This window comes from Camelus dromedarius, chromosome 11, assembly GCF_036321535.1.
Source record: "Camelus dromedarius isolate mCamDro1 chromosome 11, mCamDro1.pat, whole genome shotgun sequence".
In the NCBI taxonomy this organism is placed as follows: Eukaryota; Metazoa; Chordata; class Mammalia; order Artiodactyla; family Camelidae; genus Camelus; species Camelus dromedarius.
The window spans coordinates 10,896,472-10,912,003 of record NC_087446.1 but is presented as its reverse complement, the minus strand read 5'-3'; the positions used below and the strand labels follow the sequence as shown (position 1 = coordinate 10,912,003).

The 15,532-nt window shown below is 59.9% G+C and overlaps 1 protein-coding gene across 5 annotated transcripts in view; it reads left to right on the top strand.

Annotated features, from left to right (window-relative positions):
• TOM1 (target of myb1 membrane trafficking protein) overlaps window positions 1-14,818 on the top strand; it is a 39,444-nt gene extending 24,626 nt beyond the window's left edge. The window contains exons 7-16 of one of the 5 annotated variants that reach the window (XM_064491514.1): window positions 545-661; window positions 2,908-3,041; window positions 4,110-4,143; window positions 4,511-4,604; window positions 5,328-5,448; window positions 8,951-9,026; window positions 11,311-11,349; window positions 12,738-12,797; window positions 13,774-13,813; window positions 13,894-14,818. In XM_064491514.1, coding sequence (XP_064347584.1) covers window positions 545-661; window positions 2,908-3,041; window positions 4,110-4,143; window positions 4,511-4,604; window positions 5,328-5,448; window positions 8,951-9,026; window positions 11,311-11,349; window positions 12,738-12,797; window positions 13,774-13,813; window positions 13,894-14,048 — 870 coding nt within the window. In that variant the 3' untranslated portion in view covers window positions 14,049-14,818. Of the gene's footprint in view, window positions 1-544; window positions 662-2,907; window positions 3,042-4,109; window positions 4,144-4,510; window positions 4,605-5,327; window positions 5,449-8,950; window positions 9,027-9,139; window positions 9,279-11,310; window positions 11,365-12,737; window positions 12,798-13,773; window positions 13,814-13,893 lie in introns of those variants that run through there. The other 4 variants (XM_064491513.1, XM_064491515.1, XM_064491516.1 and 1 more) reach the window with 4 other exon arrangements.
• The last annotated feature ends 714 nt before the right edge of the window (window positions 14,819-15,532 follow it).

Here is a 15,532-nt window from a genome sequence, read left to right as displayed (position 1 = left end):
GACAACCTTTCCCCAAGCCAAGCCATCAGGTTTCTGATGATTGAAAACCTGCTCACATCCCTTTGACAAGTGCTAGATCTGAGATTCATACTCAGGGTGGGGGCAGCGCTGGGCCCCCATGCCTGGAAGAGTCTGGGCCACCAAAGCAGACCTGGAGCAAGACAGAATCCTGTCCTCCTAGGAGAGAAGCAGGCCTCCTCCTCTCGGGGGAACCACCCTCTAGGGCCTCGTTAGGCGCCAATGGAGCCCGGGAGATGCTGGAGCCCTCCAGCTGTGCTCGGGCTGCATCCACCCTCAGCTTCTTTCCTCCTGGCCTCTCCCTGCGCCAGGAGGCCCAGTTTGGAGATGGTCACGGTTGGTAGCACCTCTGTAAGGGTCTGTGGGGGTCAGGGCAAGCCCAGCACAGACCTCTCAGCGCAGGGCTGTGGCTGGGAGCCTAGAGCAGGTGCTGGCAGGTCGGGCTGGTGGTACTGGGCTCTGCCCCTGCGAGCGGCAGCGGCTCCGGACCCCAGCCTCACTTAACAGAACCAACGGTGTGTTCCAGATCGGGAAGCTGCGCAGCGAGCTCGAGCTGGTGAGCGGGAACGTGCGGGTGATGTCCGAGATGCTGACAGAGCTGGTGCCCACCCAGGCGGAACCTGCGGACCTGGAGCTGCTCCAGGTGAGCCCAGGTGTCAGCTGCCCACCCCTACAACACTGCAGCCTCCATAGCTGAGTCCCAGCCCCTGGGTCACAGGGAAGGTGGTGAAACAGGGGCTTTGGGCTCTGTCAGATTGGAATTCAGGGCTCTGCTGCTTTGTGGTTTGAGCAGACTAGCCCTCCTATCTCCGTTTCCTCACCTGTGAGTTTGCTTTGATGATACGAGTTTGCCTTGAGAATTAAGTAAGACTGTGCATGTAAAACACCCTCCCTGTGCCTGGGAGAGCAGCTGCCAATAAAACAGTCCCAAGGGAAAGCTGGAAGGTGAGGTTTCCACCTTTCGGAATACAAAGGTTGGCTGGCAGGTTCAAGAGCACGGCTGGTCTGGGGAGCCAAGGCAGGTGGGGTCTGCGGGCTGGTGCTCCCGTGTGTCACATGATGTTCCCACGGTCCCATCCCGACCTGGGGCTGCTGGAGCAGAAGCGGCTGTGTGTGGGGAAAGGCCCCCTCCCTATGGAGGTCAGTTCATAGAGATGCCAAGAAAGCTGGGGCCTCCCGAGGCCCCCAAGTCATCTGAACCTGTGAGGGGATAGAGTGCTTGGTGTGATGGTCTCGTTTTGTGTCTTTCCTGCTGGGCCTCACACTCCTGGTGGGCAGGGCTGTATCGCACTCTTCTCTGTCCCTGGGACCATCTGAGCTGACCCGGTTTTCTGCTCAGGGGTCCTTACCTCACGGCAGGGAGCAAAGTCGGAGTCTCAGAGTTGAGTGAACACACAGACGTGAAGAATGGATGACAGAAGCTTGAGTGAGTTGGGGAGCAGCAGGATTGCTGCAGCACAGTTCAGTTTCGAGTGTCCTAAGCCACAGCCATGCAGGTGTGAGCGATTTCGGGGACTCAGAGGGCTGGCTGGCAAGCAGGGGTGACACAGGGACAGCTGACATGCATTGAGTGCATCCTGTGTGCCAGGCTGTGATGTGGACATGTGATATGCATTCACTCACTTAATCCTCACCTCCTCCGCCACCCGCCCCATGAGGGTGGGTACTCATTATCCCCGTGTCCCAGGCCAGGAAACTGAGGCAGAGAGGCCATGTGATGTGCCCAGAGTCACAGGGCTGGTCAGCAGCAGAGCTGAGATTTGAACCCCGGGCCCTGCTCTTGAGAGGGTCAGGCAAGGGACTGGGGCAAAGCCGCGGTGTGCTTGGTCGTGCGGGGAGGAGGTGGCGGCCCCCGGGGTGCTGGGAGTCTCTCAGGCCTGCCCTGCCCCGTGCTCAAGGCAGGTGAGGGTCAGAGGGCCTGACCTAAGAGGCGGTGGGCGGCAGGGGCTGAAAAGAACCAACATCAGTGCTGGGACAGTGCCTGGTCTTCAGGATGCCAGAAGAAAAGTATTGGTGTGTGGCCGTGGTCAGTAGTGCCTGACGACCGTCATTTGGGACCCAGGCACCTGTCCCCCTGCTGGCGGGCCCCTGAGGGAGGAAACACTCAGTCCTGCAGGTGAAAAACCTACAGTGCTGAGGCTTCTATTATTTTACTTTTTTTTCCCAAACAAGTTTAAATACATAATTCTAACTGATTAAAAGTCAGTCAGTGACTAAATACAACGTGGGACCCTGGAAGGAGGGGTGGGGGGGGGGACATTAGTGGAAAAACTGGCGAAACCTGAATAAGTCTGTAGTTAGTTAATAGCATTGTGTCCGGATTGATGTCTTGGTTTTGACAAATGCCAAACTAAGGAGAAGCTGAGTGAAGGGTTTACAGAAACCCTGTGCTATTTTATCTTGGCAACGTTACTGTAAAGTTAAAATTATTCCAAAATAAAAAGTATTTTAAAAATAGAATTATGAGGCAAAAATTCAACGTCGGGGGCGTGGATAGCAGTTGGAGTTGTCCGGTTCATTTTCTCTGCTTTGGTCACATGACACCTCAAGGCACCCAGAGGAGCGGCAGGTGTCCTGCTGGCCACCTTGCAGTCTCGATGTTTCCAGGAGGCAGAGGTGGCGGCAGGAGCTTCATTCTGGAGTCTGCACAGAGCCAAGTCAAAGCAGCAGCATGTCTCAGTGTTGGTTGCCTCCTCTGTGCTAAACGCCAGTGTAGAGCACTTAGAAGTGAGACCAGTGCTCGGCTATAGATCCCCAAAAGCTGTGCACCTGAAGTCCAGTTTGGAAACGTCTCCATCCCCAAGGTGCGCCCAGGACAGGACACGTCCATTAGAGGTGGCCTCGCTCTGGGTCCAGTGGCCATGGTTGTCACACTTCCTTCCCCGGCAGGAGCTCAACCGGACGTGCCGGGCCATGCAGCAGCGGGTGCTGGAGCTCATCCCCCGAGTCGCCAACGAGCAGCTGACCGAGGAGCTGCTCATCGTCAACGACAACCTCAACAACGTGTTCCTGCGCCACGAGCGGTAGCCCCACTGCCTGCCCCGCCCCGGGCCAGCCCCCCGCTTCTCCCTTCCCTTTGTCCCTGTTCACAGCAGCTCACCTTTCATCTGCCTCTCAGACACCAGGCTGGCCACCCAGCACACGTGCCCGCAGCCGTCTCCATCCAGCCTGAGCAGAACTGCCCAGCCCTCCACCCACCTCGCCTCTCCACCAGAGCTGGCCCTGCCACCTGTGTCCCCACATCCAGCCCCAGGGGGTGGCAACAGTGGTGGCTGAGGATGTGGGCCCGCAGCCAAACAGGCCTGATCTGTCCCTGCTCACCCACCCCTGCTGCCTGGCTCTGGGGCCTCAGACAAAGGACTTAATTAGGACTCTTTGACTGCAAGCTATACAAAGTGTTTCTGGCTAATTTAAGCAGAAAAAAAATTCATTAGGAGAATAGCCTGTTTTGAATGGATCACTTTCAGAATCCAAAGAAGAGTAAAACGCTCGGGCCTCCCAACAGGACAGGAACGACAGATCTCAGGTTCCACTGTCACCCCCTTAGTAGCAGACAGGAGACTGAAGTTCAAAAGTGATGTAGTTTACCCAAGGTCCCACAGTAAGGGCCAGGACAGGAACAGATCCCAGACCGAGGTCTTCCCAGTCCCCCCCCAGCCCCCAGGCCTGTCCAGGGCGGTTTAAGTGGCTCCGTAAAGCAGTGTAAGAGGCGTGTGTCTTCCTTGCACCACTGTAGAGAGGCACTCACACTCACACACGTGTACGTTACCGAACAGCAGTACCTGCCTTTGCACGTGCACCCCCGTTTCCTTTTCCAGTCTAGTCTGTTCCTGTTGTTTGTTTAATGCCAGCCGTGACTACGGTGACCAGATAATTGATCATCTAACTGGGACACTTACAAGTGAAAGAGGACACTGCTAATACTTCCCTGGGGACAGCAGATATAAACTGGATCTGTCCAGGGCAAAGCAGGCTCCTCTTTGTGACCTACTTTGTTGGTTTTGAGACCTGCAGTGGGAAAAGCTCTGGCCAGGGTGTGCTGAGGGGCCGCTCAGTCTATCTCCTTGACTCGAGTCTTTTCTGTCTCGCAGGTTTGAACGGTTCCGAACTGGCCAGGCCGCTAAGGTAAGAGGCTTCTTCTCTGTGACTCAGCCCTGTCCGTGTTGATGGAAAGGAGGGCTGTGCTTAGCTCCCTCCCTAGGTATCCTGGCCAGGATGTGCCTCTTATCCAGGTTCTCAGAGAAGGCTCCTTCCGACTTTTTTTATGTCACTGTCCCTTTAGGGTAAATAAGATTCTATCACCAGCTGCTGCCCCTGGGTCTTCCCAACCTCCCAGGGGGTCCAGCTGAGCTACAGGCCAAGGGGAGGAAGGGAAGCTCCCCCACTCGCTGGCTGGCGGGCCGACAGATCCTCAGGCAAAGGTGTGCTTCCGGGCAGAAGGGAATGAGGCTGCAGGTCGGGAGGATGATGGGGGCCTCTCCCCTCCCCCCAGGCCCCGAGCGAGGCCGAGGCAGCAGCTGACCTGATCGACATGGGCCCTGACCCAGCAGCCACCGGCAGCCTCTCATCCCAGCTGGCAGGAATGAGTAAGTGCAGCATGAGGGGTCCTGGCCAAGGGTATGCCACGTCCCGCGGGCACCCCTGCAGTTCCGGGAGTGCCCCCCAGTTACACAGGTGGACCTGGGACTTCAGCAGCAGAATGTCGACCCAGACCCCACCTCGCAGGGTCCGCAGCTGAATCTTGCTGCAGGATTGAGCAGCCAAGACAAAACGCGGGGACCCTCCCTTGCAGCCCCACAACTCCTGGGCCCCCTCGGATCTCGGAAATCCAACTGTTCCGTGATTGCCCCCCGACGCTGCCTTCTCCGTGCCCCGAATCATCTGGGTGACGTGGGCACACCTCTGGAACATTCTGGGCCCCTTTCCTGCTCTGTAACTGGGGCAGGGATGGGCCCTGCTCACAGGATGCTGTGAGGCCTGTGTAAGCTTACGCGAGAACCAGGCTTAGACCAGCCAGGCCCACGTGCACTCCTGGAACAAGTTCGCCCTCGTCGGCACCGTCACTGTGATTAGTACTGTCTGCCTGCTCCACGCCCAGCCTCAGAGGTAGTTAAGAGAGAGGAAGTGACGTGCCCACTGCCCCTCAGCCAGCAAGTGGCCTGTGCTATCCATACGCCCCGCCCTGTCCCTCCCTCCACCCATACTGCTTCTCCAGAACCATCCCGGGCCTGGCAGGGAGCAGCTCGGCCACGGCTCAGTGCCCATGGGTAGCCGGGCAGACCCTTCAGGTGGCCTTTCTGTCCCTGCAGACCTGGGCTCCAGCAGCGTGAGGGCCGGCCTGCAGTCTCTGGAGGCCTCCGGCCGACTGGAAGATGAGTTTGACATGTTTGCGCTGACGCGGGGCAGCTCGCTGGCTGACCAACGCAAAGAGTGAGTGGCCGGGCCTCACCCTGGGCCCCTGCACTTTGGGTGGCTCCTGTCAGGGGAGGGCCTCTCTTCAGGTCCCTGAGCCCGGTTGTTGGTGGGCACCCCCACCCCTGCGCGCGCTTCCTCAGGATGGCAGAGTACCTCCCCCTGAGTGAGTCCTGTGTGGCCCGGGGAGCCCTGTGCTCTAGGGATGGGTCAGGAAAGGGACACTTGTAGGTTGATGACCAGAATCTTGCAGAATCTGATCAGATGAGGGAACTGAGACACTGAGAGGCTGGGTCCCAGGTCAGGCAGCTAATATTTGGCAACACTAGGTAGGGAACCCAGGGCTATCTGGTTCCAAAACACAGTCTCCCGCCCAGCCCAGCCCATCCCCCCAGCGCTGCACACCAAGCCCTCGGGGACCGGCCCAGTCGTTTCTGCTGTTCCACAGCTGGCCTGAATTTCCAGGGAAGTCCTTGTCGCCCCGCTCAAGCCTGCCTGCTCTGCCTTGGAGCTGGGGTTCTGTCCTTACCTGGGGACTGTCCATTTTCAGGGGGTTGCTTTCAGCAGCCCAGGTATGTGGCCGAGTGTCCACCAGGGCTGGCTTCATACCAGCCAGTCACGGGAAGTAGTTCACTTGAGGTTGTCATCAGCCCTTTGCTTATAAACCCCAGGGCAACCAGGATGTACAGCCAAGGAAAGTTCCGGATTAAGGGACCTTCCCAGCACAGATTCCCTGGCTCCTGGTCATTCTGTTCTGGTGTCTTTGGGAACTGTTGATGAGCCTCCAAAGGGTCCAGGGATACCCTCTCCGCACTGGCCAGTCCAGGTCAAACCTGACAGGCTGTGGCCAGCCTGGGTCCGTAGGGCCTCTCCCTGCCCTGCCCAGTGGCCCAGCCAGCCCTGCACTGTGAGCCACATCTCTAGTCTGGGACACAGTCTGTGCTCCCAAGCCCAGGTGCTCTGGGACCAGCGGCTCAGGTTGCCACGGAGTTAGGGGCACAGGGAGGCTGCTGTGTGGATGGAGGCTAATGAGCCTGGTGGGACTGGCAGCTGGGAGGACAGCCCACCTGAGAGCACCTGGCCAGGCTCACCAGCCTGGCTGAGGTTTGCTGCCGCCACCATCACTCCTCTGGGGAGTGGGGCCCTGAGGGCCAGAGAAAAGCACGCCCTGAGCTTGTCCTCCAGGGACCGCAGCCTCACGGGGAGAGTCGCGTGCTCACAGACCACGGCTGTGCAGTGCTAGGTGCTGTCCTGGACTGGTGTACCAGGCACTGCGGACAGGGAGGAGGTGCACGGAGCTCTGCAGAGGACGCTCAGAGCCTGACACGCAGTGGAGAGGTCAAGATGGCCATTTCAGGCCATTGAACAGCATGTGCAAAGGGTCAGAGTCAGGGGAGAGCGTGAGACGCTGCGGCCAGGGAAGATGTCCCGCAAGGCCAGCACATGCTGTCTCAGGTCATCGGTCCTCCTGCAGGCCCTCGCTGGGGGGTGGTTTCCACCCCAGCGGAAAGCGCCCTGTGGGGACAAGACTGTGCCTGAGCTTCAAGTCCCTCTTTGCTTTGCTAGCCAGTTTGGGTGTCCGCCTCTCACACTTCAGCTGGATCTTCTAGCCCTGGTCACCTGGCTGGCCTTTGGTCCCCCAACCTTCCCCTGTCTCCTGGGGCTCTTGAATCCTCCAAGGCCTCTTCTGCCTACCAGGTGCCTGGCTCATGCCCCGCTCGACCTGTGCTGACCACATCTGGCACAGTCACAGCGTCTCCAGCTGACCAGGCTCTTCCACTTGGGATGCCAGGGGAGCCATGGGGGTGTCTGAGTGAGCCAGAGTTAGGGACGCCTTAGCCAGGCTTGGCCGGCAGCAAGGAAGCTCTTCCTTGACTTCTTCCATGCTCCACTTGCTCCCCAGTGCCACTGTGTCTTCTCCAGGCACTGACAAGGGTCACCTCAGGTGGCCCCGGGTCCAGTCCCCACCCACCAGCCTCACCAGGACCTCCTTCCTCCTCTAGCCCCGTGTGCCTCGTGTGGGCTCCACTGCTGGAGGTACGGCCCCCGGGGACAGCTGAACTTCAGAGAGAGAGAGAAAAGCAGAGGTGGTGAGGAGCAGTTAGGAAGGAACACGTGGTTCTTTTGAGGGAAAGGCAGCATGGTTTCTGTAAGTTCCTGGGGCTGGAGGTGCTTCATCCCGCCTTTTCCCACCACGCGCCTTTGGGTGCAGGGACAGCAGCACGGCTGCCTCCGTCCTGGAGTAAGCGGCCATCCCGGGTCAGGACTCTCAGGATGCTCAGGTTTTGGTATCACCTCCTCCTCGCCAGCTCTGCTTGCCTCCATTAGCCAGAGAAACTAAGCTGCTCTCCCGAAGGGCGTGAGCACCCCGCCCACCGCCCCGGCTTTCAGGTTGGCCCCTGCCCGCTTGTATTACACACGAGCAGTGTGACCTGGGGTGGACTAGCTGATGACGCTGCTCTCCTGGCTAACCCCACGACCTCTGTGGGAGCACAGGGCAGCTCTCCAGAAAGGCTGCCTGGGAGTTTGGGGGTTTAATTCAAGAGGCCCCTTTAAGTGCCAGTCAGCCTGATTCCCAGAAGGGCAGATTGGCGTTGTGAGAGTTAAACATACTATGGTCCTGGTTCCTGAAACGTGGAGCTGGACCAGCCCTGGGACCTGCCCGACCTGGAGGAAGGTCCCTCAGAGATCTTCCGCTAACCGTGCAGGGCTTGCCCTTTGTGGCTGGAATCCTGTGCCTCTCGTCTTCGCCTCAAAGCTGGACTGGCCCAGTGTCACCTCCTCTCATCCGGCAGCTCAGGATGAGAGTAATGGTTCTTTCCAAGCACCAGGGCTGTGTCCCCAGCGCCTCCCCTGGACGTCCCCTCTGTAGCTGCCAGAGAGACACGCAGCCCCCTCATTAGCACAGGTTTTCCTCCTGCTCCCCCGAGACTTCGCCTCAAACCCAGCAGACGCCTTCCCTGGCCTCATCTGCCTGGAAGCTGCAGTGTCAGCCCTGCCTCGTCTCCCCCCAGAGGACACTGAGAACCCCTTCCCCCAGCAGACTGCATAGCAGGATGGATTCCCCATTCAGCTGCAACCTCACACAGAACCACAGGTTCTGAAAGTATGAAATGGGAGCAGCTCAGGAAAGCGTTTAGGTGTGAATTCTCCGTGAGCTTGGGGTCACTGGCACTGTGTCATCCCTGGGTTTGGCCAGATCCAGCAATAGGAGGTTGGTGGTCTTGTAGACCCCTACACCCTCCCACAACTTCTGCAGCCTTACTCTGCCCGTCACACAGGTCACGTGTCTGACCCCAGTTTCCAGGGGCAGGAAATGAGACCCTCTCCACCATCCCAGGCAGGCCTGTGGAGTTGGCACCCTCTCTGGGGCCAGGCCTCCCCCGCCCAGGCACGTCCCAAGCCCCCACAGGCTGTGAGTCTGACTCATCCTGGCCCACCCCCTCCATCCTCACGTCAGCTGGCACGCCTGGGCTGGCACAAGTGGCACATAATGGCCATGGTGGCCTCTGTGTTTCAGGGTGAAATACGAAGCCCCCCAAGCAACAGATGGCCTGGCTGGAGCCCTGGATGCCCGGCAGCAGAGCACTGGAGCGGTAAGCAGAGGGGCCCTGCTGCTCCCTGGGGCCTGTCCAGAAGGAAGGCCAGGGGATGCTTGCCCACCAGCCCCGCAGGTGCTTATAGTGATGCCCACCGTGGTTTACAATAGGACGCGTGAGAGGGCGGATGGGAGGCGCCAGGTGCAGGCTTGGAGCTCAGTCAGTATTCGGCCTCACTGCCTCTCCAGACACCTGTTATCTGCAGGAGTGTGGACAGAACGGGACAGGAGAGCAGACCCTAAAGCCACGGTGAGGCATGAGAGGGCAACATCTTTGTTCCATTTAACTACCTGACTGTTTTTGAGAGACAGCCATGAGCTCCCTCTGCGGGTGACCCCTCCCTTTCAGCAAGAGCTCCAAGTACAGTTCTTGTACCTTTGAATTTGCTCCTGGATGCCTTTCGTGAGAATTTCTGTCCCAAGAAGTGGGCAGAGCAGCTCCTTGGGAGGTGGTTAGAAGCTGCAGGACCTGGGGTTTGGTGAGGCAGGGGCAGTGGAGAAGGCGGCAGAGGACAGGGTTGATGACAGCACAGGGCTTCAGAGGCTGAGGTGGGACTGGGTGGTGGGAGACGAAGCCTGAGGAAGGGCAGGTGGGAGGACTGGGCTTTATCTTGTGTGGGGTGGGAGCCTTGGGCAGTTTTGAGCAGAGAGGGACGTTTATCCGGCTTCCGTTTTAGAAGGACCCAGTGTGGAAGCCGGGAGAGCAGTTTGGAGGCTGCGGAAGCCTCCCGGCTGCGGGATGTGGAAAGGAAGGAGGGAGGTGTGGGAAGGATTCACAGTGGCTCCCCAAAGGCATCCCCAGCACCCCAGGAGTCATTCCCAAGTCAGGGCAGGGCCAGACCTGGAACACTGTGGAGGCAGGACCAGCGAGGGACTCAGGTGCCTCCCGCATCCTTGTGTGACCTGCCACCACTTCTGCCCCGGGTCTCAGAGTCCGTTCATTTTTCTCTGTAAGCGGTCATTTCTCAAGCTGGTGCTGGTGCTCCATGCCTGGCCTGTGCTAAGCACTCTCCACCCCCGGCTCTCTGAGCCATCACACAAACCCTTAGGGTGGCCCCTTTTACGGATGAGAAAATTGAGTCCCAGAGTGGGGTTATATGAGACCACAGAGGTAACATCCTTGGAACAGTGCCTGGCGCATGAGAAGTATCTACCCTTCATAGCACTGAAGCACTGAGATGTGGTTTTGCCCACTTACAGAGAACGCTGGGCCTTAGAATTGAGGTCGTTTGCCCACAGTCTCTCAGCTGTTGTCTGCCCGGCTCCAAAGCTAGTGATGATGATGGGAACCCCAGGTGGCCTGCCATGCTCTGAGGAGCAGAGGGGCGCCCCTGCTCAGCCCTCCTTTCCCAAGGGCCATCATTCTGGCTCCAGGAGTCCAGATGAATCCAGACACTCTGGAAACCCACTGGAAGCACTTCCCTCCCAAGCCGCCCAGCTGCTCCCAGGCAGAGGCTGACTCCGCATCCCAGCCCTCCCTGTGACAGATGAGGGCGCTGAGCCCAGGACCGGTGTCACTTGCCCAGGCACACACAGCACTAGGATGCAGGTCGCCTGGCTCCTGCGCCAGCCCGCAGTTAGCCCCCGGGAGGAAATACACACACCTCTGCTTGTAGAAAGGCAGAAGCTGATAAGTTATCACTTGTTCATCTCTGATAACTTGATAGATTTAAGCGACTTCCACCAGATCAGAATATGGCTTCCTTAAAACCACGTGGTAAACACCTGCTCCCAAGATGCTTACGTCTGGCTGGGTAGTCAGGCTTTCCCCCACTCAGCTGTCAGAATGTGATTCCAGGCAGCAAAGTACAGAATGGATTCAAGTGCCAGCTCTGTGGGCAGCCAGGGTTTGCCCCCTAGGACCCCAGGGTCTTGTGCTGGTCTGTCCAGGGTGGGGTAGGCGATCACAGGGTAAAGGGTTGGAAGTCAGGACTCTAGGCTCCCTCTACAATCAGTCTGCTCTGGGGTCCTCGGGATCTCCCGTTTGCCCATCAAGACACATGAGGGGACCGTGGACAGCAGTGTTCCTAAACCTGGGTGCCTATCAAAACCCCTGGCTAATGGCTGCCTACCCACCATCCTGGGATTGCTCGGGCCCACCCCTCACCCCAGGATGCAGGGGTGAGAAGGGGAGAGAAGCTTGCCATCCAGCACTCTGGAGTCCCCACAGGAAGACACCCTCTGCTGCTTCCCGTCACTCCAGCGGTCAGCACCCCCTGCACGTGCACATGCACGCACACACAGGCTCCCCGCCACCCTCAGTGTGACCCTCTCTCACCCAGATGGGAGGCAGCAGTGAGAAGAGCCTCAGTGACTGGATGGTGAGACAAGGCATGGTGAGGAGCGGCCAGGCCACCCCTGCAGGGGTCCCACCCAAGCGGTGCTGCTCGTTAGAACCAGAGGAGAGTGGGGGCCTGCCGAGCCCAGCCCAGTGCTCAGTGCAGCCCACTCCCTCGACTCTTAACTTCCACGACCCCTCGGTGCTGCCTCGGAAGCAGGGCCCGAGCCGCCCCTCTGGCAGCTGGGAGGTGACGGGGGCTCGCCTGGTTCTGGGCCGAGGGCCAGCAGAGGGAGCTGGGGTGGGCATCCCAGAGAACTCGCTGCCGCTGCTGCTGCTGCTGCTGGAAAGTCAGCTCCCGCTGCCCACTGGGGCCTGGGCGCTGAGCACAGAGCTTGGGGGCTGACCTGGCTTTGACTAGAGAAAGACGCCCTCTCCCTCCATTTCCCAAAGTAGCTACGCGGTAATCGCACTTCCTGCGCATCTGCGCTGTGCCAGGTGCTGGGCTGAGCTCTTCGTCCCCTCGTCCCGTTTAACCCTCACAGCCACCTGGACAGCAGGTACTGTCATCCTCTCTTAACGGTGAGCGAAGTGGGGGTCAAAGGAGCTAAGTAACCCGCACTGAGTCTCAGGGGCCCAGCCACTTCCAGCGTCTCTGTCCCCAGAGTCTGTGCTCAAAACCCCCAACTGGATTCTCCCAGTGAAGATACATTTTGAGTAGGAAACGCCCGGTCCCCAACTCAGCCCCAGTCGGACCCTCAGCCCCCAGCCCCTGTGCACGTGGAAGCCTCTGTGGCAGAGCCCGTGTCTTTGCGGCCCAGCATGAAATGTCCCCATGGGTAGCCAGCCACAGTTCCTTTGGAGCCAAAGGCCTGACCTCATCTAGTCATCTCAGCACCTCCCTGTGCTCTGGCCCCCCTACACCCCCTTGAACCATGAATTCTGAGTCCACGGAGGTGTGGGGGACAACCCAACATCCCTTGCCCCAACCCAATGGCTGGCTGCTCCTTGAGCTTTGCACATCCCTCCATCAGATGCTCTCGCGCACCTGTGCTCAGTCCTGGCCCTGGGCCTGCGCACGAAGCCCCGCCCCACAGCCCGCAGGGAGCCAGGGGTCCATTGTCTCCTCGAGGCCCTGCTCCAGCTGTTGGGCGCCCCGTCCCTGGCCCCTGCTCAGCCTGCTGGCCCCGAATCCCCCTTGCCCACAGACTGGCACCGTGGGTAGAGCTGTGGGTCCCAGGCATCTAGGCAGGAGCCATCTTGGAGGGGCTGCTGGGGCCCCGGCCCCCAGCAGAGGGCAGGGCAGGTCTAAGTGGCCCCATCACAGAAGTGAGGAGGCTCAGGGGTGGGCGACTGCCTGGGGCCACAGCTGGTGGATGGCTGGTCATCCAGTGCACTGCCTCCCCGCCTCACCCCGGCCCGTCCCTCCAGATCCCCGTCACCCAGGCCTGCCTCATGGAGGACATCGAGCAGTGGCTGTCCACTGACGTGGTGAGTCAGGGGCTCCTCACCCACAGACCCATGGCTTCCATTTTTCTCATGAGGAAGTGACTGGTTGTGGGGGCAGGGTGAGCAGCTGGTGAAGGGAGAGCATTAACGTGGGCCACAGCAGCAGCTGGGAGCATTCCATCCCCTGCCGCCCGCCCCCGACCCCTCGCAGCTGCTGGAGCCTCCCCTTCCCCAAGCCGGCTACCACCCGAGGGCCCACTATGGGCAGGACAGGTGGGCCAAGCGCAGCCGGGAACAGGACAGCACAGAGCTCAGCACCTGTGGTAACTCAGGGAGCCACGCTCAGAGGGATGCACTCCGCAGCCGCAGGGCACAGATTGGGAGACTGACAGGCAGCCGCCAGGGCTGCTGCGCCCCAAGGAAGGTGCGCGACGCCCCACAGTCCCCAGTGAGTGCCCTGCCGCCCCTGGTGAGTGGCCAGGGCAGAGTCAGCCTGAGCTCCCCATCCAGGGCTCCTTCCCCAGCATCCACCACCACCACCTCCCTGCTCTGGGCACAAAGGACCAAGTGCCTGGGCACTTCCAGGGCCAGAGGCTGCCTTCTGCAGGTGGTCAAGACCGTGTTTCTGCCCAAGGTCAGGAGAGGGTCCGTCTGTCTTGTCCGGTGGATGGAGGTTACCCCCTCATCAGCCCCCAGCTTGATTGTGCAGGGCCTCAGTCTGGGGCATCAGCCTTTCCATCATGGGGTGAGTCAGTCCGTCCCTCTAGACACTGGAAGGAGAGGAAGTAGCGTTCATGGAGGGCCCCCTGGGCACCACACTGTGTTTGGCACTCAGCAAACAGTTGTCCGTTTTAGCTTCCCATCAGCCCTGTGAGTTTCACTAAACGGAAAACCGGGCTTAGAGAATCAGGCAACACCAAGGCCGTGGGGTTCAGGAAGGGGTGGGGCCCAGGTCTGGATCATTCTGGACCTGCCCCGCAGTGCCTGCTGCTAACCTCACCTCCTTCTGTGTTCTCAGGGGAATGATGCGGAGGAGTCCAAGGGTGTCACCAGTGAAGGTAGGAGACCCTGGTCCTGCCCACCCCCTCCCCTGCTCCAGCCTCGGAGCCCGCCCCCAGCCTCCCTCTCGTTCCTCTAGAATTTGACAAGTTCCTGGAGGAAAGGGCCAAAGTGGCCGATCGTCTGCCCAACCTCTCCAGCCCCTCGGCCGAAGGTCCCCCGGGCCCCCCTCCTGGCACCGCCCCTCGAAAGAAGACCCAGGAGAAAGACGACGACATGCTGTTTGCCTTATGAGCGTGGGGCCTGGCGCCCTGCTCCCCAAGCCCTTGCTGCTCCCACACCTCACCTGTGGTGGGGCCTCTCCCTCCCTCGGTGTTCAGGCTGCTTTGGGGATGGCTTGTATGCGCTGCTCTCCCCCTTGAGGTTGGGCCATACCTGGGGATGTGGAGGCAGCCGGCTGAATGGGGGGCGGGGGAAGGCAGGGCAATTCTATGTTGGGATCCTGGACGCTCCTGCCTCCCTCCCTCACCCCCAGCCGAGCACTACAACTTTGCTGAGAACCAGGAGGTCCCGGCACAGACAGGCTGGCTGCTTAGTTGCCCCAGCGTGACTCCCCTTGTCCTGGGTGATCCTTTCCCTGGACCTACCCCCAGAGGAGCCCTCTTGAGAGCCCACACTGCCAGTCGAGGCCTGGCTGGAGGCTGGAGACAGCAGAAGCTTCCGTCCCAGCCTCGGGTCCATTCCCCGGCCCCTGGCTTGGAGCCCAAAGGCTTTGGCCAGCTGTTGAGGGAAGAGTATGTGGTCCTCTGCTGAGCGCACACTGTCCAGGTATGAAGCTGCACGTGGTTGGGGGAGACCTCACCATCCCAGGCCGCAAGAGGAGGCTTCTGGGGATGCCTGGAGCACCTGTGGCCCCCACGACCTCCTCCACTGCCTTTCCCTCCGTCCGTCCTCTGTTCCACCCCGGTGGGCTCCACCGGGCATGGGGCCTACCTACCTGTTGGTTGATCCTCTTGTACTGGGAGAGGTGCCTTTTGTATCCCCAATTAAAGGTAGAGAACCACCCTGCTAGCGGTGTCATTCAGTCTCCAGGTGGAAGTGACTTCTCGGCCTCACCACAGGCAGGGACTGCCCTGGGCTGGGCTGGGGGCCGTCCACGAGACAGGCACCTGCAGACGGTGCAGGTGCAGCCCAGCCACACTTCACACCAGCTGCAGGCAGGTGCGGCCCCCTCACCTCACAACACAGGAGTTGCCTGCCAAGAGGCCCTGTGGCTCTCCATGAGTGGCGTGTCTGCATCCTCAGGGCTCCTCACTGCTGTCCCCACTCAGGCCAGCTCCTGCCTGGCAACAGTAGCACACGATCACGAGGGAGGGAGGGCATGTGCACAGGGTTGGCGTGGTGGGGCAGGGAGCCTGCAGAGAGGATGCCGGCCATCCTGTCTAAGGCCCAGGGGCCAGGCACCATACCAGGCTCTACATGGGCTCGTGGAGTCATCACAGCCCTGGGCAAAGCAAAGTTGCTTCTTGTTTTACAGAGGCCGACTCTGTGACTCAGTGACTCAGTGGGTCACGTGAGCCGTGCCAGGTGCAGCTGTTTATCACGTGCTGGACACTTCCTCACACATCAGTGCATTGTCCCCATTTTCCTGATGACAGCACAGAGGCTTAGCTGGATGACTGGGCACACAGCTCAAGGAGCTGGGTCACAGGTCAGGCACAGGTGTCAGTTTTTGTCTCCACGGCAGCTCAGGAGCCCCAGGCCTTGGCATACCCTCC